Source organism: Podarcis muralis, chromosome 7 (genome assembly GCF_964188315.1).
Source record: "Podarcis muralis chromosome 7, rPodMur119.hap1.1, whole genome shotgun sequence".
NCBI classification, from domain to species: domain Eukaryota; kingdom Metazoa; phylum Chordata; class Lepidosauria; order Squamata; family Lacertidae; genus Podarcis; species Podarcis muralis.
This window is the reverse complement of record NC_135661.1, coordinates 1,467,437-1,493,095: the sequence shown is the minus strand read 5'-3', so window position 1 is coordinate 1,493,095 and position 25,659 is coordinate 1,467,437. Positions and strand designations below refer to the sequence as shown.

General features: G+C 48.1%; 2 protein-coding genes across 2 annotated transcripts in view; one reads left to right on the top strand and one right to left on the bottom strand.

Moving 5' to 3' along the window:
* The window catches only part of LOC114590399 (methylenetetrahydrofolate reductase (NADPH)-like), a 256,188-nt gene that overhangs the window by 117,933 nt on the left and 112,596 nt on the right, over positions 1-25,659 (bottom strand). The window lies entirely within an intron of this gene.
* Positions 1-25,659, top strand: part of LOC144328311 (basement membrane-specific heparan sulfate proteoglycan core protein-like) — a 159,309-nt gene that overhangs the window by 104,627 nt on the left and 29,023 nt on the right. The window contains exons 48-69 of the mRNA XM_077930981.1: positions 651-802; positions 1,890-2,037; positions 2,644-2,786; positions 2,880-3,015; positions 4,262-4,413; positions 6,855-6,984; positions 7,127-7,278; positions 8,714-8,852; positions 9,562-9,716; positions 10,336-10,471; positions 11,479-11,630; positions 11,949-12,087; positions 13,814-13,965; positions 14,811-14,949; positions 17,066-17,217; positions 18,253-18,391; positions 18,485-18,625; positions 19,427-19,561; positions 20,887-21,068; positions 21,566-21,758; positions 23,606-23,785; positions 24,795-25,055. Of these exons, the coding sequence (XP_077787107.1) occupies positions 651-802; positions 1,890-2,037; positions 2,644-2,786; positions 2,880-3,015; positions 4,262-4,413; positions 6,855-6,984; positions 7,127-7,278; positions 8,714-8,852; positions 9,562-9,716; positions 10,336-10,471; positions 11,479-11,630; positions 11,949-12,087; positions 13,814-13,965; positions 14,811-14,949; positions 17,066-17,217; positions 18,253-18,391; positions 18,485-18,625; positions 19,427-19,561; positions 20,887-21,068; positions 21,566-21,758; positions 23,606-23,785; positions 24,795-25,055 (3,408 nt within the window). The remainder of the gene's footprint in view (positions 1-650; positions 803-1,889; positions 2,038-2,643; positions 2,787-2,879; positions 3,016-4,261; positions 4,414-6,854; positions 6,985-7,126; positions 7,279-8,713; positions 8,853-9,561; positions 9,717-10,335; positions 10,472-11,478; positions 11,631-11,948; positions 12,088-13,813; positions 13,966-14,810; positions 14,950-17,065; positions 17,218-18,252; positions 18,392-18,484; positions 18,626-19,426; positions 19,562-20,886; positions 21,069-21,565; positions 21,759-23,605; positions 23,786-24,794; positions 25,056-25,659) is intronic.

Sequence of the window (25,659 nt, the reverse complement as noted above, 5' to 3'; positions counted from 1 at the left end):
CCTCCCTTTCCTTAATTATTTCTGAAACTCATATAAATTGTGACTGAAGCTATCTATCTTCCAATTAAAACATTCATCTGAAATACGAGCCACCTACTGGCTTAAGAGGTGACGCCACTAAGGGGCTCAAAACCAAACAAAAAGCATGCTTTAATCATACGTACCAAAGGGATTTTAAACAGCTTAGAGATTCTCCAACACTGCGAAACTTTCATTTTATTTTGTTCTATTTTTAATCCTCCGCTTCACTGCTGAATGTGCTGGTTGTAATGTGAGGTACGTTTTGTGGAAAACCCTGAGGGGTAGGCTGCAGAGTTTCGGAGGGACACGTTTGCTGCCTTAGTGAGATTATATATAAACCCACACGCTTGGGACAAACTCGCCAGGAAAAAGATTCAGGAGTTTTGAGCGGAGAAGGAAAAAGAATCACTTAGCATCAGTTCTTGGCCAATATGGTTGGTGGAAACTCCACATCCAGAGGCACTCTACCTCTGAACGCCAGTTGTGGCAGGGAGACAAGGGGGGCTTGTTGTGGGGAGACTGCTGTTTTGTACTCCAGCACTGTTTGTGGTCTTCCCGTCCTGCTGTAAATCAGGATCCAAGACTGCATGGGCTCGCTTGGGCCTGACCCAGCTTGCTTATCCTTGTAGCTGCAGGCCTTTCCCCGACGGTGAAGATTGAATCGTCATCCTCTTCAGTCATAGAAGGGCAGACCTTGGATCTGAACTGCATCGTGGCCGGCCGGCCAGCTGCATCCGTCACATGGTACCGGCGAGGAGGCGCCTTGCCTTCCAACCACCAGGTAGGTACAGGTTGGGCTGACAGGAGGTGAAGTCCATCAATTTTTGGAAGCCTGCCGGTTCTCCGTCCCCAAGGCAGAGTTGTGAACAAGATAGGCAGGGGCAGTGAAGGCAAGTGATGGAGGTAGCCAGGGGCAGTGAATTTAGGGATAGGGAACCTCTCTCTAGATCAGCCTTTCTCAACCTGTGGGTCCCCAGATGTTGTTGAACTACAACTCCCATCACCCCTAGCTAGCAAAGCCAGAGCTCAGGGATGATGGGAGTTGTAGTCCAACAACATGTGGGGACCCACAGGTTGAGAACCGCTGCTCTAGATGTCGATGGATGCTGAGATTTCATCATTCCTGGCCAGCATGGCTAGAGGTCATGGGTGGTGATGGGAGTTGTAGTCTAATAACATCTGGAGGGCCACAACTTCCTTGGACCTGAATTCAAAAGAGGAGGTGGTTAGGGAAAATCAAGGCCAGTGAAGGTTTAGTTCAGGCATGTGCAGAACCTGTGTGGTTCTCTTTCAATTAATGAATTGAAGAAAAACGTTTAAAAGTACTTTTTTTTTAAAAAAACAAAAAACCAGAGTCCTTTTTGTTTGGGATAATTCAGACTCAAATTCCCAGGTGTCAAAAAAGGTTATTTATGTATGCCACTACTGCGGCCCGTGTTTCGCTAGCCAAAAAATGGAAAGCGAGCGAGGTCCCAGCCAAAGAAGAATGGCAACTCAAGCTGGCAGAATATGCGCAGCTTGCAGACTTAACATATTGAATAAGAGAACAAGAACCCACGTTTAGAGAAGATTGGAAAACGTTTATTGAATATATGGGAAATAATTGTGCACAGCTGAAAACACTGGCAGCATTAAGATAAATTCAACAGTGTAATTAAGCTTTGATGGATGCAATAATGGAATACTGAATGGCCTAGTTTTTGTAAAATATGCAGGGATTTATGATGTGTAAAATGAACCGTGGAAAGAGAAGAAGGGAAATCATTGATATTTTAAAGATGTAAAAATGAGTATTTTAAATTGTAAAACAGAAAATTTAATAGAAATGATATACAAAAAAGAATATGAATGGCTTCCTGTATCCTCAGGTCTACGGGTCCGTCCTGCGCATCCTGCAAGTATCCGCGGCGGACTCGGGCGAGTACGTCTGCCGCGTCAGCAATGGGGCAGGCCCTAAGGAAGCCTCCATCATGGTGACCGTACAACAGCAAGGAGACACACATGGTTCTGCACATGGTAACGCTTCCGGGACCTTTCAGGCCATAGAAGGGGAGAGGGCTCTTGTGCGCACACAAACATATATCGTTGATTGGAACCTAATGATAGACAGGTGTCAGGGAGGACATAATGCTTGGAGTTGGACTCTTTGGGTCTCTTCCAACTCTACAATTCTGTGATTCTATGACCTGCCCCCCAGGGCCAAAAACATTTCCCACCTTTGACTCAAAGTATTTGATGACTGTAGAGGAGTGTATTTTTTGGGGGGGGGAGAGCTGCCCCATAGCAGCTCACTTTACTCCATTGCCTCCCAACTTCTTACAAACTGTTTTTAATGTTGTTTTAGCCTTGTATCTCACCCTGTATCTTAGGGTGAAGAGCGGGCAAGAAATAATGCAGTGGGGTGGGGGCCCTGCCTCTCCCTGCCCACGCTATGGGACTCCCAAGGGTTCCATTTTTCCTTCCTCCCCGCAGGGAGTGTACTTCTGAGCACCCGAGTGCAAAGAATGGAGGGCGCGATGCTCCCCTCTGCAAGAGGGCGGGGCTTCCCACAAGCTCCTGGCTGTCCCTGGTTGGGAGCAGGACGCTGGGCCTCTCTGATCTAGGTTCTTCTTGTCTCCGTAGACACCCCACCAATCAGGATCGAATCTTCATCGCCGTCCATCACCGAGGGGCAAGACTTGGAGCTGAGCTGCCTCGTCACAGGCCAGTCGCGGGCCAGGGTCACGTGGTATAAGCGAGGAGGGTCACTCCCGGCAAATCACAAGGTATGGGAGTTGGTGTGTGTGCCTGGCCAACGATGCCCACAAACCCAGCTCCAGGGGGACTCAGACTGTCCCTTTGCCCCCTCCACCCTGCAGATATCTGGCTACCATTTGAGGATTTTGGCGGCTACGGCAGCAGACTCCGGAGAATACGTGTGCCGGTTGAGCGACGCCAGCAGCGGGGCGGTGCAAGAAGCCTCCATTGTGGTCACCATCTATGGCACCTCCCAGAGTGAGTCAAACAATGCTCTGGCCATGCGCCGCCTCGCCAGTCAGAGGCAGTGAATACCAGCTGCTGGAAACCACAACGGGGTGGGGGGGAGAGTTGCTATTTTGCTCGGGTCATGCTTGTGGGCTTCCCTTGGGGCATGTGCTGGGCAGTGGTGTAGCAGGGGTTGCCAGCTCCCAGGGTAAGGCAGGTATCCTCAGAACTGCCCGCTGATAGGCTGGAACAAAGGGGCAATAGCTCGGTGACCTACCTGAGTGGCAGCCATGGCAGCACATGAGCGTCGAGCATTGCGGAGAGGGGGGCGGGGGATTGGTTGGGAGTCCATGTAGAAGGAGCCCTAGCAAGTGTCCGTCACCCAAATTTGTTCCTCATTCCGCCCATACGGACATTGGGAGATTTTCTGTGTGCCCTTGGCCTGCCCCAGTAGCCGGATGCTTCTTAGGTTTATAGGCTAAGCCAGGCATCCCCAAACACGGCCCTCCAGCTGTTTTGGGACTACAGTTCCCATCATCCCTGACCACTGGTCTTGTTAGCTAGGGATAATGGGAGTTGTAGTCCCAAAACAGCTGGAGGGCCGAGTTTGGGGATGCCTGGGCTAAGCGTTTAATTTCTTCTGTTGTGGTTATCATCCTCGGCTGCCGGTCTCCGGAGCACCCTCGGAAAAGATACCCTCCAACCTTCAACCGAAGGTGCCACCTTGCTGCACCAGGTCCAGGGAGGTTGGGGGGCAATGGGCCACCTGCCAGTGTGGGGTCCATGTACCAGACCATGCCATCCCTTGATGCCGGTCCTGTTCTGGTCTTTAGCGTTTTGGAGAGGACTGCATCTCCATGGCAGAGCAACTGCTTGGCATGCAGAAGGCTCCAGGTTAACTTCTCTGGCAGGTGGGGCTACGAAGAGACTCCCTGCCTGCCTGAATCCCCGGAGAAGCATTGCTGCCAACCAGTGCATGCAGCACTAAGCTAAAGGGAACAAAGGTCTTCCTGCGATCCTTTTAAAAGCAACCCTTCATTCACAATCCTGAGGACTAGAATCTTGCTGGGGGTTTTATGGGAAGGGCCTTAGCTCCGTGGAGCTTTGCATGGAGAAGGTCCCAAATCAGTCGCTGGCAGCATCTCCAGGTAGGGTTTGAGAAAACTCCCTGAGACTGTGGAAAGGCTCCACCGCTCAGTGCAGACAATCCCCAGCCAGATGGACCAAGGAGCTTATACAAAGGCGGCTTCTTCTCTTCCTCCCGCTGAACTCCCAGCCTCAGGAATCACCCCTCCGCTGAGGATCGAGTCTCCATCGCCCTCCATTGTCGAAGGACAGACCTTGGACTTGAACTGTGTCGTGGCAGGACAGGCAGGTGCCACAATCACATGGTACAAGCGTGGCGGGACCCTGCCGGCCAATCACCAGGTATGTAGGCAGTGCGGTCTGGGGGCTCGAGTTGGTGATTCTTCCTTGGCCCTCTCTTTCCTGGCCTTGCTGACTGGCCAGCAGTAAACCTTGGCATGCAGAAGAACCCAGGTTCAGTCGCCAGGAAAGGATGGTAGGATGCCTCTTAGACAGGCACTTTCTGCTGATATAGGAAAGCCCTCCATCTCTATTGGCCTTCTGCTGGTTTTGAAGGCACATCTGTTTAGACAGCCATTCCCTATTGACCCAAGTCTGCTGTTTTAATGGAATTGCTTTGCGTGGCGAGTTCCCAACCCCCCCAGGTGGAAATAATGACACAATTATTAAGGTTAATGGGCTAAAAAAGGCCACAACTTTATCGGTTACAAGTGATGAGTGGTATTGGCTTAGACATTGGTCCTAACCAACTATATTCGACTCCAGCCCATCTACTTGAAGTCCAGGAAGGGTTAGGGTTAGTAGGGGGAGTCCTGCTGATGCACATCAACTAGGAACTCCCCCGGGGTCAGCGATAGGGGGCGTGCCTTGGGCCCTCACCTCCCTAGACTTCGGACAGGGCCACGCCCCCCTGAATCCTTTAACGGACTACCCTTCGATAAGAGGGGCAGGTGATGGCGCTACCTCCTCTCTTCCATCTACAGAACTATACCAAGGCCTAACTGCCAATACCCAGAAAGTTGTTACGATTTGCTACGAGGTAGGCAAAAACCAAGTGGCTGGTGCCAATTTGCCAAGTGGAAAAAATTCCTATCAGGTCCCTCAATGGCGACCAACCAAGGTCCATAGCAAGGTCAAAGGACGAAAACCTTATAGGGCGGGAGGATGGGAAAAACAGGAACAGCTGGTGGGCGGCAAAGAGGGAGGGCCTCATCCTGCCTATATAGCGCATGCCACACCCCTGAACCAGCCGATTGGCCAGCTAGGGGGTGATGTGGCCAGGAATCCCCCAATCGCATGGAGGGGCCATGAAGCCCGCAACCCCACCTCCTCCTTAAGGCGGAAGTGGTTTTATTGCACAGTGTAACCACGCCGTTAATTTTTCAATGATTAAGGCGACTGATTGCACATTTTAACTGCGGTGTATTTTTTAAAGGTGGTTTCGCATTTTAACAATGTTGCACAATTGGTTTTCATGTTCTGCAAACCACTTAGAAGCCATCCGATAGCTATGCAGTCTTGAGCCAGTGTTGCCTAGTGTTTAGAGTGTCAGACTAGGACCTGGGAGAGACCAGGGTTCGAATCCCCACTCAGCCATGAAGCTCCCTGGGTGTGACTTTGGGCCGCAGTCACTCACTCTCATCCTAACCCACCTCACAGGGTTGTTGTGGCGATTAAATGAGAAAGGGGAGATCCATGTACAGCACCCTGAGCTCCTTGGAGAAAACAGTGATATATAAATTCTGCGCATGCAACCAGCAAACGAACTAGTGTTTGGAGGAACCAGAGAGGGCCTTTGCCTCTGGGCACGTAAGCCCAGAAACCCCTTGCCCCAGCAGACGCAGACAGCCACTTCCCAGAGAGCATTTAGACTCCAGGCAGCTTTATTCTGGTAGAATAAATGGCCTGCTCATTTCTCGAGCCTTCTCTGAAGGCAGTGTGGTACAGTGGTTAGAGTGCAGGTGTGGGTGGAGCCTCAAGTCCATGGCCTGAATCTTAACACATTTTTGGAAGAAGCCGGGGAAATCACTGTAGAAATGAAGAGGGCGCAAGAGTCCTTCTGGTTCGCAGGCTGAGACCCTACCTGCCCGCAGACTGTCTCGCCAGAGTGGTGCATGCTCTGTTTATCTCCCACTTGGACTACTGCAATGTGCTCTATGTGGAGCTACCTTTGAAGGTGACCCAGAAACTACAACTAATCCAGAATGCGGCAGCTAGACTGGTGACTGGGGGCGGCCGCCGAGACCATATAACATCGGTCCTGAAAGACCTACATTGGCTCCCAGTATGTTTCCGAGCACAATTCAAAGTGTTGGTGCTGACCTTGAAAGCCCTAAATGGCCTCGGCCCAGTATACCTGAAGGAGCGTCTCCACCCCCATCATCCAGTCCGGACACTGAGGTCCAGCGCCGAGGGCCTTCTGGCGGTTCCCTCCCTGCGAGAAGCGAGGCTACAGGGAACCAGGCAGAGGGCCTTCTCAGTAGTGGCACCCTCTCTGTGGAACGCCCTCCCGTCAGATGTCAAGGAAATAAACAACTACCTGTCTTTTAGAAAACATCTGAAGGTGGTCCTGTTTAGGGAAGTTTTTAATGTCTTGTTGTGTTTTTAATATTCTGTTGGGAGCTGCCCAGAGTGGCTGGGGAAAACCCAGCCAGATGGTTGGGGTATAAATTATTATTGTTGTTGTTGTTGTTGTTGTTGTTAAATTATCATGTAAATGAATGAATAAATACTATTGAGAGAGATGATGATGATGATGATCCTGCTTCTCCCACCATTCCCAGATCTCCGGCTCTCACCTGCGCATCCCACAAGCCTCCACAGCTGACTCTGGCGAATACATCTGCCACGTCAACCTGGACTCCATCATCCGAGAAGCCTCTGTCATCGTCTCTGGCACCAGATCTGCCTCCAGTAAGCATCGCCCCCTGCAGGAAGGGAGGGGAAACATAAACAGGGTGGGCTGGGGTGATGGGAGCAAACCTGCCATTCTTTGACGCCTGCTGGCCGGCTTGGCCTTCCTTCACCTCTCTCTCTCTCCACCTGGCTCTCCCAGCTTTAGACATCACCCCCTCCATGAGGATCGAGGCCTCGTCCCCCCACGTTGCCGAGGGACAAACCTTAGAGCTGGACTGCATCATCGCCCACCAGGATCAGGCCACAGTCACGTGGTACAGGCGTGGAGGAGCCCTCCCTGCCAGCCACCAGGTATGGGGCGCCTGCCCAGTTTCCCCCTGGCATTTGCCCCGAGTGCCAAGTCTTGAGCATTCCCTGTTCAAGATCTCCAAGCAGGGCTGGGAATGTCCCCTGGAGAGTTGATTCCACCCAGTGTAGTCTGTACTGAGCTAGATGCAACAAGGGGCCCAACTTGACGTAAGGCAGCTTTTGATTTTGCTATTTTGCGACACTTTGGAACTCCCTGCCTATTGAGATCATGCAGTTCCCTTTTGGCGCCTGCCAAAAACATTATCATTTGCTTCATTTTTTCATTTCACCATTATTATTATTATTATTATTATTATTATATAAATTTATTTATTTGGTTTTTCAGATTAAAGTTTTACAATCACCTATCCAACATACCTCATAAAAACCAGATTCCAAGGAATCTCCTGGACTTCCCTCCTCCCCTTTGTGGGTCCTACTATTAAGTCCTTTCCTCCTGCATCTTTTATAGTAATCCAAACCTTTTACATCTCCATTGTATCCAAAATTCACCATTAAACTACAAGTGTCATTCCAATTCTACTTATTTGCGATTTTAAATGTTTACAATGATTTTTAAGATAAATTATACATTTTCCCCATTCCTTATTAAAATTTTGGTCTTCCTGATTTCTAGTTCTTCTGGTCATTTTTGCCATTTTGGCATAATCCATCAACTTAATGCTGATTTTTTTCATTTCACTTTTCGCTTGTATACTGCCTTTCTGTATTACTATGCACAAGGCGGCTTACAAGATGAAGAAACAACAAAATAGACCACAAAGATCGCACATGTAATAATCTGATCCAATATGTTCTAGTTTCAATAAGCCTGTCGGAATTTTAACCTGTTTCAGTATTTTAATATTTTGTCTCTTTTAAACTGTTGCCGTAAATGTTCTCGACCTTATTGTTTTATCTTTTTGTGACCTGCTTCCAGGTTTATTTCTTAGAATCAAATAAACAAAGGGCGAGCCTTTTTTTTTTTTAAAGGACGTACACCATTGCAGTTAGGGCATGTGCTTCAGAATTTGGCTGCATCTCCTGGTAACAACAACAAGAACAACAATAAATAATTTTATTTATACCGCGCCCTCCCCAGCCAAGACCGGGCTCAGGGCGGCTAACACCAGATATAAAACAATTGATTGAAATACAACTTAAAAAACAAGATGAAAATACAACATTAGAATGCAGTCTCCTTTCAGTAGAAACTCAAATCAAAAACTTTTGGTAGGACTGGGAGAAACTCCCCAGGTAGCTGCTGGTGGTCAGTGTAGTCAGTACAGAGCTAGATGGACCCAGGTGTTGGGGTCTGATGGGAGTTGTAGTCCAAAACACCTGGGAGGCCCTGGGTTGAGGGATGCCAGATTAGCTTAGCCAGACTAAAAACTCACATCGTTAACGAATATGCCTTTAAATTGGAAACAACTTCCAGGCCTTCGGATCCCGCTTGCGGCTGGTGAAAGTCTCTCCGGCGGATTCTGGCGAGTACGTCTGCCGCGTCAGCCGCGATCCTGTCACCCAGGAGGCCTCGGTCTTTGTCACCATCCAGCAGGGCGGCACAGGCTCCTTCCGTAAGTCTAACAAATGCTCAGTGGCAGAGCACCTGCTTGGCATGCAGAAGGTCCCAGGTTCCCCATTGGCAACATCTCCGGGTGGGGTTGGGAAAAGGCTCCCTGCTGGAAGGCCACTGCCGGTCAGGGTAGACATTACTGAGCTAGTTTGATCACTAAAAGGTAAAGGGGGTGTGTGGGTGGCACTGTGGTCTAAACCACTGAGCCTCTTGGGCTTGCCGATCAGAAGGTCGGCAGTTCGAATTCCTGCGACGGGGTGAGCTCCCGTTGCTCGGTCCCAGCTCCTGCCAAGCTAGCAGTTTGAAAGCATGGCAGTGCAAGCAGATAAATAGGTACCACTGTGACGGGAAGGTAAACAGCGTTTCCATGCGCTCTGGTTTCCGTCACAGCATTCCGTTGCACCAGTAGCGGTTTAGTCCTGCTGGCCACATGACCTGGAAAGTTGTCTGTGGACAAACGCCGGCTCCCTCGGCCTGAAAGCGAGATGAGCACGGCAACCCCATAGTCGCCTTTGACTGGACTTAACCATCCAGGGGTCCTTTATCAGCCTCTGGCCTGATCCAACAGGCTCATCTTATACACTGAGCCTCCTCAGATTAGACCCACTGAAGTTAACAGACACAACTAACTTAGGGTCATCAATTTCAGCTGCTTGACTCTGAAACTGCACAATTTCTCTCTCCCTTCCCTCTTTTCTTTGGCAACGCAGCCGCCGGTGTGATTCCCCCTGTACGGATTGAGTCTTCTTCCACCTCCCCCACTGAGGGCCACACGCTGGACCTGAAGTGCATCGTGGCAGGACCTGTTTCGCATGCCAGAGTCACGTGGCACAGACGAGGAGGTGCCCTCCCTGCCGGCCACCAGGTATGGGTTCAAGAGGCCTTGGAACCAAGACATGGTACTCCAATGTTGTCAGGGGCTGGGCTGAGGGGGAATGGTGGGGGCTGCTGCCCCCCTTCTCCTGAACCTTCCCAAAACAGGAGGACAGTATAGATTTAGATCAGAGGTTTGCAGAAGGGCATACTCCAGAGGCTGCAGAGGGCAGAAGCTGTGAATTATTGGAAGAGGAACAGCAGAAAGAATCAGCAGCACCAAGGGAGGAACAGCTGACAGACTCAGTGTCCTTGGAAAGCATTCCTGACTCCCCCTCCCAGGACCAGGTGCGCATTGAGAGTAGGAGAACAGAAAACGCTGAGGCAGAAATCCCCGATTAGCCCACGCAGGGGTTAGGAGAGACATAGAGGTGTGGGACTTTACTTGGAGCAACGCCATTTCTAGAGAGAGACCGCGTTCCTTTGTCTCTCACTGTGATTATTGAATAAATTAATTGGTAAGAACTCTTCTTTTTTTATCTGCTTCTTTGCTGCCACCGGGGGAGGGATCTGATTCCCTGAAGCTTGACAAATGTGCAAGAACCCCCCCCCCCCAAACACACACACACCCTCTCATCCTAACTTGCCCCTCTCTCTTTCTCTCCTCCAAGGTCTCTGGCTCCATCCTGCGTATCCCACAGGCTTCAGCTGCAGACTCCGGAGAATACGTTTGCCGCGTCACCAACGGGACGGCCGTCCACGAAGCCTCCCTCATCATCACCATCCAGGGTGGCCCGGGCTCCTACTGTAAGTCTCCATTCTTTTTTTAAAAAATCTATTTATGCTTTTCACTAGTTTTATAATCATTTTAACATTTCAAAACTTGACTTCCTCCCCCATTTTTCTGCAGTTCCTTAAATTTATTTTTAATATTTTAATACCTTCTGCATATCCAAATTAACTCAATTTGCTCATTTATTCATCTACTTTTAAATATATACTCTTACGAAACTGCAGGTTATTACCATAATCCTGCCAATGTTCTTATCTGTTTGCGATTTATCTGTAAATATTCCATAAACCATTTCCATTATTTTATTAAAAAGTTTGTTATCTTGATTTCTTATTTTTCTGGTAAGTTTTGCCATTTCTGCATAAGTTCCATAAGTTTTTTTTATCCATTCTTGCTTTGCTGGGATTTCTGCTTCTTTCTATTTTGGGACGAGTAACATTCTTGCCGCTGTAGTCGCATACATGAATAAGTTTCTGTACAGTTTAGGTAGTTCCGTCCCTATAATTTCCGACCTCTGTTCAAAAACCTCCCAACGAAAGAAAGCTGAACGGCTCTTGACTTCAGAAAGATGTTTTGAATTGGTAAAACAGAAAGAAAAAGAAAAAAAAGATATTTTGATTGTTTAGTCAGGATCTCTTTTCTTGTTTGGATTTGGATTTGATATCCCGCTTTATCACTCCCCTTCAGGAGTCTCCAAGCGGCTAACATTCTCCTTTCCCTTCCTCCCCCACAACAAACACTCTGTGGGGTGAGTGGGGCTGAGAGACTTCAGAGAAGTGTGACTGGCCCAAGGTCACCCAGCAGCTGCATGTGGAGGAGCGGAGACGCAAACCCGGTTCCCCAGATTACGAGACTACCACTCTTAACCACTACACCACACAGGCTCTTCAGTTTGGGAGGGGTGGGGAGAACGTGTGTTTTCCGTCAGGTGAGTTGGCAACTTGGCAAAAGCTTTCTCTGCAGGAAACTAACAAATTCTCTCCCTCTTCCCACCTCTCTCCGACTCCTCTGGCTTCTCCAGCTGTGGGCGTCACCCCTCCAATACGGATCGAGACCTCCTCCGCGTCCGTTGTGGAGGGGCAGTCAGTGGACCTGAACTGCCTGGTGGCGGGTCAGTCGCAGCCAAGGGTCATGTGGTACAAGCGAGGTGGCGCCCTGCCCCTCAACAGCCAGGTAAGGGGGGAGACGGACTTGGAGCTCTCTTGGGTCAGGGATGAATGGAGCAAAGGAGGGTGAATCGCATTGGACTGGAGGGTTCCTCCCATACTCCACCGAGAAGCCAGGAGGGCAGCTGAACCCAGAGAGAGCATTTGGAGTAAGGACCCCAAGGCCAAGGGATGGGAGCGTTGTGGTTCTCCAGTTATTGCTGGACTCGAACTCACACTGACCATGCTGACTTGGGCTAATGGGAGTTGGAGTCCAGAAACACCCAGAGGGCCACAATTTCTCCACCTTCCGCCTCCTGATCATTTTCTCTCTCCCTTTGAGCAGATCCTTGGATCTCGCCTCAGGATCCTGCAGGCCTCGGCGGCCGACTCGGGTGAATACATCTGCTACGTGAACGACGGCGACAGTCCACTGGAGGCCTCCGTTATTGTCTCCATCCCCGGGAGCTCCGGTTCTGCTTTTGGTACGTAGCCTGGGAAGCAGAACCCTGCCACGGGGCATAGCTCCTGCAGGGAGAGGCGCCCGGGCCCCCAAATTGCAAACCGCCCCTTCAGATTTGGGAAAAACCACCTCACCGGTCTCCAGACTTTGAGGGTTGGTGACAGGCTGTGTGTTTCTGCAAAGTGCCCTCTGCGCATGTCCAAGCCACTCTTGCTCTTCGCTTGAGAACTGATGGTGGAAATAGGGACATTATTATTATTATTATTATTATTATTATTATTATTATTATTAAATAATAATTATTAATAATATTATTAATCTTCAAAATTATTGCAAATGAAACCAAATTACTTCAATTTAATACAATTTCTTAAAATCACGTTTCCCGCTCCTGTTGCAAACATATGTCAATCATTTCCACCCGTAGCCTCATCATCTCTTATTTCATATCCAATTGATCCTTCGCTTGTCCTTAGTCTATTCTTGCAGCTGCCCACATTCTTTCCCTCCTTGCAAACAGTGCCTCTGTTACATAATATAAATATAAAATCCATTTCATGTGTGCAGTCCTTCATTTACATTGCTGTTTCAGACCTGGTGTGCTGGGAGGATTAATTACTGTCTTCCATTCTTCAGTTCTTTGCAGTTTTTACTTTGATGGGACAAGGTCACATTCCATTCCTTCCACTGTTGACCAACTAGCGTACTCGCTGCTGCCATAAATAACATGTACAATCTCCGCCATTAAAATTCCCCTCTGGAGTTCTTCCTTGGCACACAGTTAAAACAAAGTCTTTTCTCAAATTCGGCCTCTTGCCAGATCTATTCTGCAGCCGTTCTTTCTTCGTGCTGTTGTAAATAAAAATTGCCCTTTCCCTTATGGGGTATTCAAGAGCCCATATAGAGTCCTTACATAGGTTCCCTATTGGCAGGAGAAAATAACAGAGGCCAACCAGAGAATATTGAGAAGCAAAGCAGCTAGTAAGCTTGATCTTTATTGATCTGTTGCAACAGGGTGCTCCCCTCACAAGCAGGAGAGGAGGAGGACCCAGAAAAATGGTGTGCAAGGCCTTATAAAGACTTTTGAAATTGCCACCCTGTAGATCAAGACCACCCCCAGAAACATCATACATACATCACAGAAGGGGTGTAACCTAAGACCACCCCTCAGATACATCACACCTACATCACAGAAAAGGCGGTCTAAAACAGAAATTTGAATATTGTTTTTCTCCTGTTGTTGTTTATCTCCTGTATGGCAGGTTACTTGATTGGATTGCCTGGGGAGCCTGGCCATTCTTTTGTAGTGATAAATACTTAGTTCCTGGGCCAGGTCACAGGCTCACACCCTATTCATATCTTAAATGTGCCCTTAGGACAGGATTTGTGAGGAAAGAGACAATGGGGAGGTTTCCCACTTTGACCTTGCAGAAAAAACATTTGGTCAGTTTAGGAATCAAAATGGTTCCAGGTTGGTCTTCCTGTGCTGATCTATGTATGTGCTTGGTTGGTACACTTATGAACATTACCATATATCTAAGACCATAAAATTCCTATCACAGTGCTCTGCCTTGCTCCCTCGCACTCCTGGTCCAAGTGGAAAGAGGGACCCCACACTCCGCGACACACAAACGGTTAAGCCAGCCTTAGATTGGAGGGCATGGGGATCTTTGGGTTGAGCAGCACAGCTCGCCCAGAACACCTGTTGAGCAGAGATACACATCCACACCTTTCTTTCCCTCCCACAGCCTCTGGCATCGTTCCACCCGTGAGGATCGAGTCTTCGTCCTCATCCCTGGCAGAGGGACAGACCTTGGAGCTCAACTGCCTTGTTGCTGGCCAGGTGCAGCCCAAAGTCACCTGGTACAAGAGAGGGGGGGCCCTCCCAGCCAACCACCAGGTACGTGCGCTCCCCCTGGTCCTTTCTGTTGGGATAATTCAGACTGGAAATTCCCAGGTGTCAGAAAAGGCTGTTTATGTATGCAACAAATGTGGCCAGTGTTTTGTTAGCCCAAAAGTGAAAAACGAGCGAGGACCCAGCCAAAGAAAAATGGCAACTTAAGCTGACAGAGTATGCGCAACTTGCAGGCTTAACATCTTGAATAAGATAACAAGAGCATATGTTTAAAGAACATTGGAAAACGTTTGTTGAATATATGGGAAATAATCGGGTACGGCTGAAAACACTGGCAGCATTAAGATAAACTCAACAGTGTAAAAGAGTTTTGATGGATGAAATACAGTGGGTTATAGACGCTTCAGGTTACAGACTCCGCTAACCCAGAAATAATACCTCGGGTTAAGAACTTTGCTTCAGGATGAGAACAGAAATTGCATGATGGCGGCGCAGCGGCAGCTGGAGGCCCCATTAGCTAAAGTGGTACCTCAGGTTAAGAACAGTTTCAGGTTAAGTACGGACCTCCAGAACGAATTAAGTTCGTAACCCGTGGTACCACTGTAATGGAATACTGAATGGTATAGTTTATGTAAAATATGCAGGGATTTATGTTATGCAAAGTGAAGCATGGAAAGAGAAGAAGGGAAGTCATTGATATTTTTTAAGGATGTAAAATGAGTATTTTAAATCGTAAAACAGAAAATTTAATAAAAATCATATAAAAAGAAAAAGAAAGAAGCTAGCATTTCCCTGCATTGCAGGGGTTTCGACTTGATAACCCTTTGGGTCCCTTCCATGCCACGATTCTGAAGTCTTCCAATTCCTCTTTCTCCCCTCCTCCCCCCCAGGTCTCCGGCACCCGCCTGCGCATCCCACAGGTCTCCTCCGCCAATTCCGGAGAGTACGTCTGCCGCGTCAGCAGCGCCACCGTCACTCAGGAGGCTGCGCTGGTGGTCACCATCCAAGACGGCGAGAGCCCGTCCCATCGTGAGTCTCCTCCAGCGGAGGCTGAGACCCCCCCTCCCTCTCCTAGCCCTTAAATTTGTGTTGATCTAGGCAGCCTTGAGAATATTCGCTGGGGACCCTCATTGCTTTAAGGGAATGGCTCCCAAAGTGGGTGGTATCTCCCGGGGGGAGGGAATGGGATTACCTAGGGGGCAGGTGCTCAGAGGCAAGCAGGTGGGGGCGGGATCTCCAAGTGTGTCAATCACTTATGTATGATTGACCAACCCGGAACCTCAGTTGAAACGCCTTTCTTCCTTCATATTTAAAACTTCAAAAGAGGTGTGGGAAAAGGAGACAAGAGGGCAGATAGATAATCAAAGCGGGGGGGGGGGCAAATATGGGAGATACGTACATTGAAAATGTTGTCTGTAAGAATAAAAGAAAATTATTGTGGATGAGTTTAGAGATGGTGTTTAACACCAGGCAGATTAAATGAAATAAACAAGGAATATTATGTTGGAGGGGATGCCAGGATTCCAGGAATTACGTTCACATGTGGTGGGGGTGTAAATATGTAAAAAATAAATAAATGACAAAGGGTGTTTAAGGAGGTAACAAAAATCACTGGGTTAAAGCTGACCAAAAGTCCAGAGGTAGCATTATTATCCATTTACGATGGGGTGGAAGGTTTGCAGGCTAGGAAGGACTTGCCCACAAATTTATTGACAGCCACATGAAGGGGCAAGCAGAATATAAAATGGAAGAATGGTATAAAAATGTTTGTGGGATATAGCTATTGATGATAAATTAAGGTGTGCCGTTAAGGTAAGATGGGGACTATGCAGGAGAAATGACTTTGAGGGGATATGGAAGGTGTTTGTAGAATTTGTAGTGTTAAAACGGAAAGGGGTCAAACCATCGCAAGTGGTGTTGAAATTCTGGGAGGTTGGATAGTTACAATGGAACGGTCTTGGGGGTGGGGCACACATTTTTATTATTTTTTATTTGTGATTATCACTTGGTCAAAATAAAATAATAATTTATTTATTAAAAATTCGAACATTACTACACATCACATTCAAAGCTGTTTCCTTTGGCCCTTTTGCTTATGTCTACCCTTCGGAGTGGTCAGAAGATAGCCAGGTACTGGTAACAGCTGTTGATTTTATGGCAAGATTTTATGGCCTCTCAGCTGTGGTCAGGGAAGGCTTGTCCATGTATGTTAAGGAGCCACGTAGAAATAATTATATCCTATGAGTTTCTTTCACTATTTTGTTTTGCTTGGTAAGAACGTGCAAAAATTATTTTTCATGCAATATCTGGCATCGCAGTTAAACAGCTGTCTCGGATTAATTACATTCAATAGTTGGATTGTGAATGCATGTGCAATTAGCGTATTTTTCACTCTATAAGATGCACCAGACCATAAGACACACCTAGATTTTGGAGGAGGAAAACAAGAAAAAAATTATTCTGAATCCCAGAAGCCAGAACAGTAAGAGGGATCTGGCTTCTGGGATAGCCTCTTGCTGTTCTGGCTTCTGGGACAGCCATGCGAAGCCTCTTAAGGGCAGTGGGATGAAGGCTCCCCCTGCCCGGAAGAGGCTTCGCGTGGCTAAGCCAGAAGCTAGAACAGCGAGAGGGATCGCTGCGCAACGATCCCTCTTGCTGTTCTGGCTTCTGGGATAGCTGCGCAGCCTGCATTTAGGAGGGGAAAAGTGTGCCTTATAGAGCGAAAAAATATGGTAATCGCTACTTTTCCTTAGCACAGTGGTGTCCAAACTTTTTCCAAAGCGGGCCAGATTTGTTGTGGATCTTTTTTTTAGGATAGAAGTTGTTGAGCTTTATTTAGGGTTGGAGTTGTTGAGCTTATTTTAGGATTGAAGTTGTTGAGGTTTTTTTTAGGATTTTACCCCAGGAAATAAACTGCCACAGGGGCCAGATTAAACCGACCGGCGGGCTGGATTAGGCCCCTGAAACGGACTTTGGGCGTGCTTGCCTTAGCGGGTCGTGCAAACCACTCTTCTGAATGATGCTTTTTAGCGGGTAGGGTAGAGGGTACAAAGGGGAGAGTTTATGGAACCAAGGGAACCAAAACCAAAAGAAAGTTTGGGAACTGTTGATCTTAGACTCCTGCTTTCTCCCCACATTCTTGCAGCTTCAGACACGGTTTCCCCTCTGAAGATCGAGTCTTCGTCACCCTCTGCTGTTGAAGGGCAGACCTTGGATCTCACCTGCACTGCCCCAGGCCAGCCCCAGGCCATATTCACATGGTACCGGCGAGAGGGACCCCTGCCAGCTGGCCACCGGGTAGGGAAACAGCCAGGCCCAGAAGGCCTCTTTGGGCAGCGGGGGGAGGGCAGTGTCCAGGTTCACGTGGGGCACCAGCACTGTGGGTAACAGGGAGCGTTGGCACCTTTCTTGGGTACGAGATGCCAGGAAGATGCTTGCAAAGAGAGAACTTGCCTTTAGCTGTGACTGCAGGAGGGTTGGACTCAATGACCTCCTCCAAATCTACGATTCCATGCAAAACAACGAAGCATGGGATGGAACAATGGAGAAAATTCTAGAACAACAATGGGATATCAGCTCCGCGAAAGGCATGAGGGAGAACAGCAACAACCAGAAAAAGATAGATACAGTGGTACCTCGGGTTACATACGCTTCAGGTTACATACGCTTCAGGTTACAGACTCCGCTAACCCAGAAATAGTGTTTCAGGTTAAGAACTTTGCTTCAGGATGAGAACAGAAATCGTGCTCTGGTGGCGCGGCAGCAGCAGGAGACCCCATTAGCTAAAGTGGTGCTTCAGGTTAAGAACAGTTTTAGGTTAAGTACGGACCTTCGGAACAAATTAAGTACTTAACCTGAGGTACCACTGTATAACATTTTATAAGGACAGGAAGAAACTCCACCGACAGAATAACTGGCACACACAGGAAGAGCAAGGATATAGTTTTGAGTGCCTCACTTGTAAATTTATAAATCATTTTCATTTAATGCGGCAAGACGAATAGAAGTTATTAATATTGCAGTTGTTGTATAAGGGATTGTTATTCTGACTGGAATGTAGTTGAAATTAATAAGATTTTGGAACGCTGAAATAAAGAAAACCATCAATTCTAGCACACAGGGGGCCACCTAAATGATACAATTCGGCATTCGAACGATTGGTGTTAGTAAATTGGTATTGTTATAATGAGGCTATAATTGGAATGTAATTGAAAATTAATAACAATTTTTTTTTTTAATGGCAGGAGAGGAGGTAGGTCAAAGAGACACCAGGAGCCCCCTGTTCTTGTTTCATGCAGCCCTCTCTCTCTCTCTCTCTCTTGGCACACACAGGTTGTCGGTGGTCGCCTTCGCCTGGTCCAGCTCACCCCAGCCGACTCCGGCGAGTACGTCTGCCGTGCGAGTGGTGGAGCTGTCCCGCAAGAGGCTTCCTTGGTGGTCTCTGTCCTAGCCAGCGCCAGCGCTGCCTCCCGTACGTCTAAGGTTCTGGGCTGGTTGGGGGGCGGATAGGAGAGATGGGCGGTGTCTTCAGAGGGTCAGCCTTACCCTCGCTCCACCCCTGCAGGCCTCCAGAGTCCGGTCATCTCCATCGACCCCCACAGCACCGCTGTGCGCAAGGGAGCGGACATCTCCTTCAAGTGCCGGCTCCACGATGGCGCTCAGCCCGTCGAGATCTCTTGGAAGCTGCCCAACAACCAGCTGCCAGGTAGGCGGGCTCGCGATGGCCACCTGGACCTAGCGTCAGGTTGTAAGAAAGGAAGGAAGTGAAGGGGTGCGGGAAGCTCCTGTCAGCTCAGCTGACAGGCCAGCCACTTTTGGAACGGGTCAGTAGAGCAGCTTGCAGTCACTAAGAACTTGAACCTGAGCTTGCTTATTTCCTCCTCCCTCCTGGTGCATTTTCCTTTTGCGCAACACACACGTACATCCCCATGATCTCCCGACTTGAACCTCCTTTTTCTTTTTGGTAAAATTTATTTATTTGGCTTTTCAAATTAAGATTTTACAATCGTATAGCAACATACAGTATAAAAACAAGATTCCACAGCATCTCCTGGACTTCCCTCCTCCCCTTTGTGAGTCCTTTTATTAGTCCTTTCCTCCAGCATCTTTTATAATAATCCAAATCTTTTGCATCTCCATTATTCCCAAAATTCACCATTAAACTACAAGTGTTATTCCAATCCCACTAACGCTTTTAGCTGTTTACAATGGCTTTTCAGATAGATTATAAGTTTTCCCCATTCCTTATTAGAATTTTGGTCTTCCTGATATCTGATTCTTCCTGTCATTTTTGCCATTTTTGCATAATCTGCCATTCTTCTCTGGTAGGGACTTTATCTTCTTTCCATCTCTTGGCTAATAGATATGGCTGCTGGGGTCACATACATAAATAGTCTTTTCTGCTCCTTTGGGATTTTGGCACCTAGAATTCTCAATTGATATATAAATGAATAACTAAAAAGGGACAGGCCTGGACAGAGCTCTCTCTCCCACTTCCCCGCTACAGATAACGTGAAGATCAGCCCCAACGGGTCTGTGGTCACCATCTCCAACGCCCAGCCCCAGAACCAGGGGACTTACCGCTGCCTCGCCTCCAACCGATTTGGGATAGCCAACAGTGTGGTCAACCTGATGGTGCATGGTAAGTGGGCATTGTGAAGCGGAGAAAATACCTTGGTTCCTGGAAAATATCAGGGTACTATTATAATGACTTGATTAGTAGTGTCGCCTTAAGCCCGAAGGTGGTGACTTACACAGCACACAGAGCTACAATAGTTATAGCTAAAAGTGTTCACACTATAAGGTAAAGGTAAAGGGACCCCTGACCATTAGGTCCAGTCGTGACCGACTCTGCTGGGGTTGCGGCGCTCATCTCGCTTTATTGGCCGAGGGAGCCGGCGTACAGCTTCCGGGTCATGTGGCCAGCAGGACTAAGCTGCTTCTGGCAAACCAGAGCAGCGCACGGAAACGCCGTTTACCTTCCCGCCGGAGCGACATCTATTTATCTACTTGCACTTTGACGTGCTTTCGAACTGCTAGGTTGGCAGTTAATGGATTCTCTTGAAAACATAAAACCAAATAAAGATAAGTCTTATAAGTCTCTGAAAGTCTTTGAAGACTATGCGAGTCTCTGAAAGAAGCAATGGGTCAGATTCTTATCTGGTGAAAACAGGCTGTAAAGCTTTGTTTATGGCGTCCAACGCTGCCGAAGTAGTCCGCAAACAGACGTAGTGAACAGTGATTCCGGATATTCCCACTGTTTTGTGGAATTCTTCTTCAGCACAGCGGAAGGATACAGAAATGCTTCATAAATCCATTCACCATATAGATGGGGTACGTACCTTGTGTTTTATTTCACATTATTTTGGCATTATAGTTTATGTGCATAGTTCATAATATTTCGAGTTTATTGTAGTTACCATGCATATACAGGTCATTGTTTTAATATTCGTTTATAGTTTATGAAGCATTTCTGTCATTTGGTTTTATGTTTTCAAGAGAATCCATTAAGAGTGCATATTTGGTGACTTTCAGAGATTCATAAGTTTTCTGTTTATGTGATTTCATATATTTCATATTATATGAAGAGTGTCTATTGATATCGTATTATTGTATTTGGTCATCGTGTTGCCTTGGATATTACTGATCAGCTCTTACTGTCAGAAAGTTCTTCCTGGTGTTTCGTCGGAATCTCCTTTCTCATAACTTGAAGCCTTTGGTTCGAGTCCTACCCTCCAGAGCAGGAGGAAGCAGCCTGGCTCCCCCAAAACAGCCTGCCTTCTTAGCCTGACCTCTGGGAGATATTAGATTTAGAAGCAGGAGCACCTCCTTGGAAAGAACGATGCCGTTCCTGGGTGTCCAACTGGCATGGATGCCGGTGGAGGCATTGCACACAGCTAGATGGAAGCCACTCCGTCTGCTCTGCTGTGGGGCAGCTGCTCAAGGCTCTCCTCTCCCCACCCGCAGGGCCGCCGACCGTCTCAGTGGTGCCAAAGGGCCCCGTGCAATTGAAGGTGGGCAAATCCATCAGCCTGGACTGCCTGGGGGCAGGTGAGCCCCGGGCCCTGGTGCGCTGGAGCAAGGTGGGCGTCCGGCAGAAGGTGGAACACCAGACCGTGATGCCGCTGGACAGCCGGGCTGTGCTGCAGGTGAGTCGCAGGTGACACATTGTCCGCAGAGCAAGGGAGCAGGAGGAGGGGCCTAGTATATATGCACTGGGGATATATGTGGAGCCTCCGGGATCAGGAGCAATGTACCTTAGAGTGTCGGTTTCTGGGGGCTGGGAGCAAGCAGCGGGGAGGGTTCTGTTGCTGGCGGGCTTCCCAGAGACATCTTGGTGGACCAGATGAGATGGCGATGGCCGCTAGCCACAATGGCTGTGCTCTGTGTCCACAGCTAGCAATGCTTCTGAATCCTGGTTGCTAGAAACTGCAGGAGGAGAGTTGTTCTTGTGCTCGAATCCTGCTTGCGGGAATCTGCTTGGCCACTGTGAGAACAGGGGGCTGGGCAAAATGGGCCCTTGGCCGGATCCAGCAGGTCTCTTACGTTCTTACGGGCCAAAAAAGGGGCTTGTTTTGGGTCCAAAGGCAGCCGTGGCCCCATTCCTCGATTTGAAACACACACACCCATACTGTTTCCGCTCCAGATCTCATCCGCGAAGCTTGAAGATGCTGGCACTTATGTCTGCATGGCGCAGAACCCCCTGGGGACGGCGGAAGCGCAGGTGGAATTGCTTGTGGAGGCCGTGCATGGGAGACCGGGCGCACCTGAGATTCATGCGAACCCGACGCAGACCGTAGTTGCCGGGCAGACGGCTCGGCTCCATTGTTCTGCCACAGGTGGGTGGGGGGCCTTTTCCAGCCCAAGGTCCCTTGGAGGAACCTCTCCCCCCACCTTGGGGAGGGGAAGGAGCCTTCGTATTCCAATAGTGGCCGTGGTCAGAGACAACCAGTGGTCAGAGCAGCAGGTGGGACTCTGAGCCTTCGCACAGTCAGTGGCTTATTTCCTTTTAATTAAATGAGATTTGCATGCCGCTTAACTTTGAATGCAGCCTCTGAGCAGTTTGCGAGGGACGCAGAGTAGCGCACAGAAACATTTGGTAAAAAATCAGCCTTAGGAACAAGTGTATGTGGCAAGGAGACACAGAAGAGTCTTAATAATAATAACAAATTTTTATTTATATCCCGCCCTCCCCAGCCGAAGCTGGGCTCAGGGCGGCTAACAACAATCAAAATAATCCAACACTCTAAAAACATTCATTATAAAGTTAATTAAAATCAAATTGATGGCAACCATTAAGCAACATTCTGTGCAGATTGCCAGAGGAGGGGGTCAGGCTGCGCCCTGACCAAAGGCCTGGTGGAACAGCTCTGTCTTGCAGGCCCTGCGGAAAGATGTCAGGTCCTGCAGGGCCCTAGTCTCTTGTGATAAGTAAAGGATTGGGATAAGTAAAGGATTGGGATTGGACTTTGTAACTTTAGACGAAACAAAAGAGAGAGGGGTTGTATTATATATAAAAGCCAAATTTGACCCAAAGCAGTTATTTAAGGACAGGGGAAGAATAATTGTAGTACAGATAACAGTACAAGGTGAGAAAATAATAATAGATGGAATATATGCACCAAATGAGAGAAAATTGGAATTTTATAAAATGTTAAAAGAAAAACTATTTGAATACATGGGCTAGAAGATAATACTAATGGGAGATATAAATAGGGTAGTCTCTCTAGATAGGAATAGGACTATAAGAAAAACTGACTCAAAGGAAGGGAGACTGCCCGCAACTTTCTTCACAATGTTGGAAAATGTTAACCTGATTGATATACAGTGGTACCTTGGTTTATGAACTTAATCCGTTCCAGAAGTCTGTGCTTAAACCAAAGTGTTCTTAAACCAAGGCATGCTTTCCCGTAGCAGTGGGGAACTCAATTTACAAATGGAACACACTCAACAGAAAGCAAAACATGTTCTTATTCCAAGGCAAAGTTCACAAACCAAAAAACCTACTTTCAGGTTTGCAGCATTCTTAATCCAAGTTGTTCATAAACTAAACTGTTCTTAAACCAAGGTACCACTGTATGGAGATTTAAACATCCACTGGACAGAAAATTCACGTTCTTCTCTGAACCACATCAGTCCAGTGGAAAAAATAACTTGAGATGGACGTCTGGAGAATTATCAGTATATGTCAAAAAAGTAGACATATTACCAAGGACACTTTCGGATCATAACCCAGTATTACTTGAACTAAGAGGAGAAAAAAGCACTCCATTTAGATGGAGAATAAATGAAGGCATTTTAGAAGCAAAAAAATCAGAAAAAGCCCTGTTATAATTTTATACTTGTAAAATCAAATAAAGCTGTCTGTGGACAAACGCCAGCTCCCTTGGCCTGAAAGGCGAGATGAGTGCCGCAATCCCATAGTCGCCTTTGACTGGCCTTAACAATCCAGAAATCCTTTACCTTTTTTTTTTAACCTTTACACACTGCCTACTGCTAGCCACATTCAGCATTTCAGGGCCAAGGCAAGGCAGATTTCCTCGTTCTGGGTTTTTTCTCCTGTTCATGGAAGCATAGAATTGCATAGAGTTGGAAGGGACCCAAAGGTGATCTCGTCCGACGTCTTGCAGTGCAGGAATCGCAGCTGACCCTAACCTGCAGCTAACCATTGCTCTCTCCATCCCAGGCGACCCCTCTCCGACCATCCACTGGTCCAAGCTGAGGGCCCCCTTGCCCTGGCAGCATCAGATCGTGAACGACACCCTCGTCATCCCCCGGGCAGCCCAGCAGGACTCCGGGCAATACATCTGCAACGCCACCAACACCGCCGGCTTCACAGAGGCCTTCATCATGCTGGATGTGGAAGGTGAGGGAAGGAGGGAGGGAGCGGGCAAAGTTAGGGCACCCTGCTAAGGAACTGGCCCTATTCTGAGCGCTGCATAATGCTCATCGCACATGGGTGAGAAGCCATTCTTGTAGCGTGGCAGCAGCACCCGAACTCTGGAACTCCCTGCCTGCTGACATCAGGTGGACACCTTCACAGTACTCCTTTTGGTGCCAGCTAAAAACACTTACGTTTAGGAAATTGCCTCTATGGATAAGTAGAACACTGCAGGTATTTTCATCTGGTTTTTAAGCTTACCACTGATTTTCATCCTTGTCTGTGTGTGTGTGTGTGTGTGTGTGTGTGTGTGTGTGTGTGTTCTTTTAAAAATGTTTTAAACTGTATATAACTGATAATTTGATTGTTTTATCCTTTTTTATTTTTAAAAATTATATAAATTAATTAATAACCCCCCAAAAAAGAAAAGAATCCTGGGAACTTGGGGGTGATTTTTTTTTTTTGAAGGGGTGCAGAGAATTGTAACTCTGTGGAGGTGAGGATAAACTACTGCTCCCAGCCTTCTTCGCAGGGGTCGATGTGCTTTACACGTGTGGTTGTTTTGTCAAAGATGACCCATTTGAATTAATAAACCCAAATTTACCATTATTCATGTTTATTAACTTCAGTGGTTCTGCTGTTGAGTAGAACGGGCGTTACTATTATTAGTGATATTTTAATAGTTGTTTATACCCGTTTTTAACTGACATTTTCATTTTTCATGGTGTCATTCTTTTATAAAGCGCTTTGAGGTTTTCTTCTTGCAATCAAGCGGCAAATGAGCTTTATGAAATGCAGCGCATAGTTAACATGTTTCTCCAAAGCCTAACGAAACCTCTTTGATCAAGCAATATATAAATTATATGAAATAAAAATAAAATGAGTGCTGGAGCCTGTCTGCCGAGAGGCGCCTGGAAACAATACCCTAAGAAAGAGCAGGGCCCTGTTTAACCGAGAGAACTTTCTGCTCTTCTCTCCCGCCTCCCCTTCCCAGCGCCACCATACGCCACCACCCTTCCGGACTCGGTGTCGGTGCAGGCGGGCGAGGTGGTGCAGCTGCAGTGCCTGGCTCACGGCACGCCCCCCCTGCGCTATGAGTGGACCAAGGCCAACAGCAGCCTCCCCGGGCACGCCACGGTGCGCGAGAGCGTCCTCCACATCAGCCCGGCCGCCCCCCACGATTCGGGCGCCTACCTCTGCCGCGTGAGCAACCGGGTGGGATCAGCCGAGGCCGTGGCCCACGTCCGAGTGCAAGGTGAGGACACGGGGAAGGTTCAACGGTGGTGCAGCCAGGAGGGAAAGGGTGGAGGCTGTGGACAAGGTGCTTGTCTGAAGGAAATCCTTTTTCACTCCGATCCGTGTCGGGCAGATCCATGCCATACATTCAACGCACACTCAAATCCACATGGATGGTCCCAGAGAATCCTGGGAGCTGTAGTTTTTTAAGGGTGCCACAAATAACTGTTTTGTGGTGGGTGGGTGAAGGGGAATCCCCATGGCTCCCAAGAGCCCTCTGCACTTGTGTAATGGCACTTCCCCAAATAAGTGCCGTGCAAGTCCTGTTGTGATGAAAACAGTTGGAAGCTTGCTATCAAGCCCAAAACGCAGGACCGCAATACCTCAAGGACCGCCTCTTTCCATTTGAACCTACCTGGACCCTGAGATCATCTTCTGAGGCCCTCCTTCGTGTGCCTCCTCCTTGAGAGGTCCGGAGGGTGGCAACACGAGAACGGGGCCTTCTCTGCAGTGGCTCCCTGTCTGTGGAATCCTCTCCCCAGGGAAGTTCACCTGGCGCCTTCATTATACACCTTTAGGCACCAGGCAAAAATATTCCTTTTTAACCAGGCCTTTTATTGATC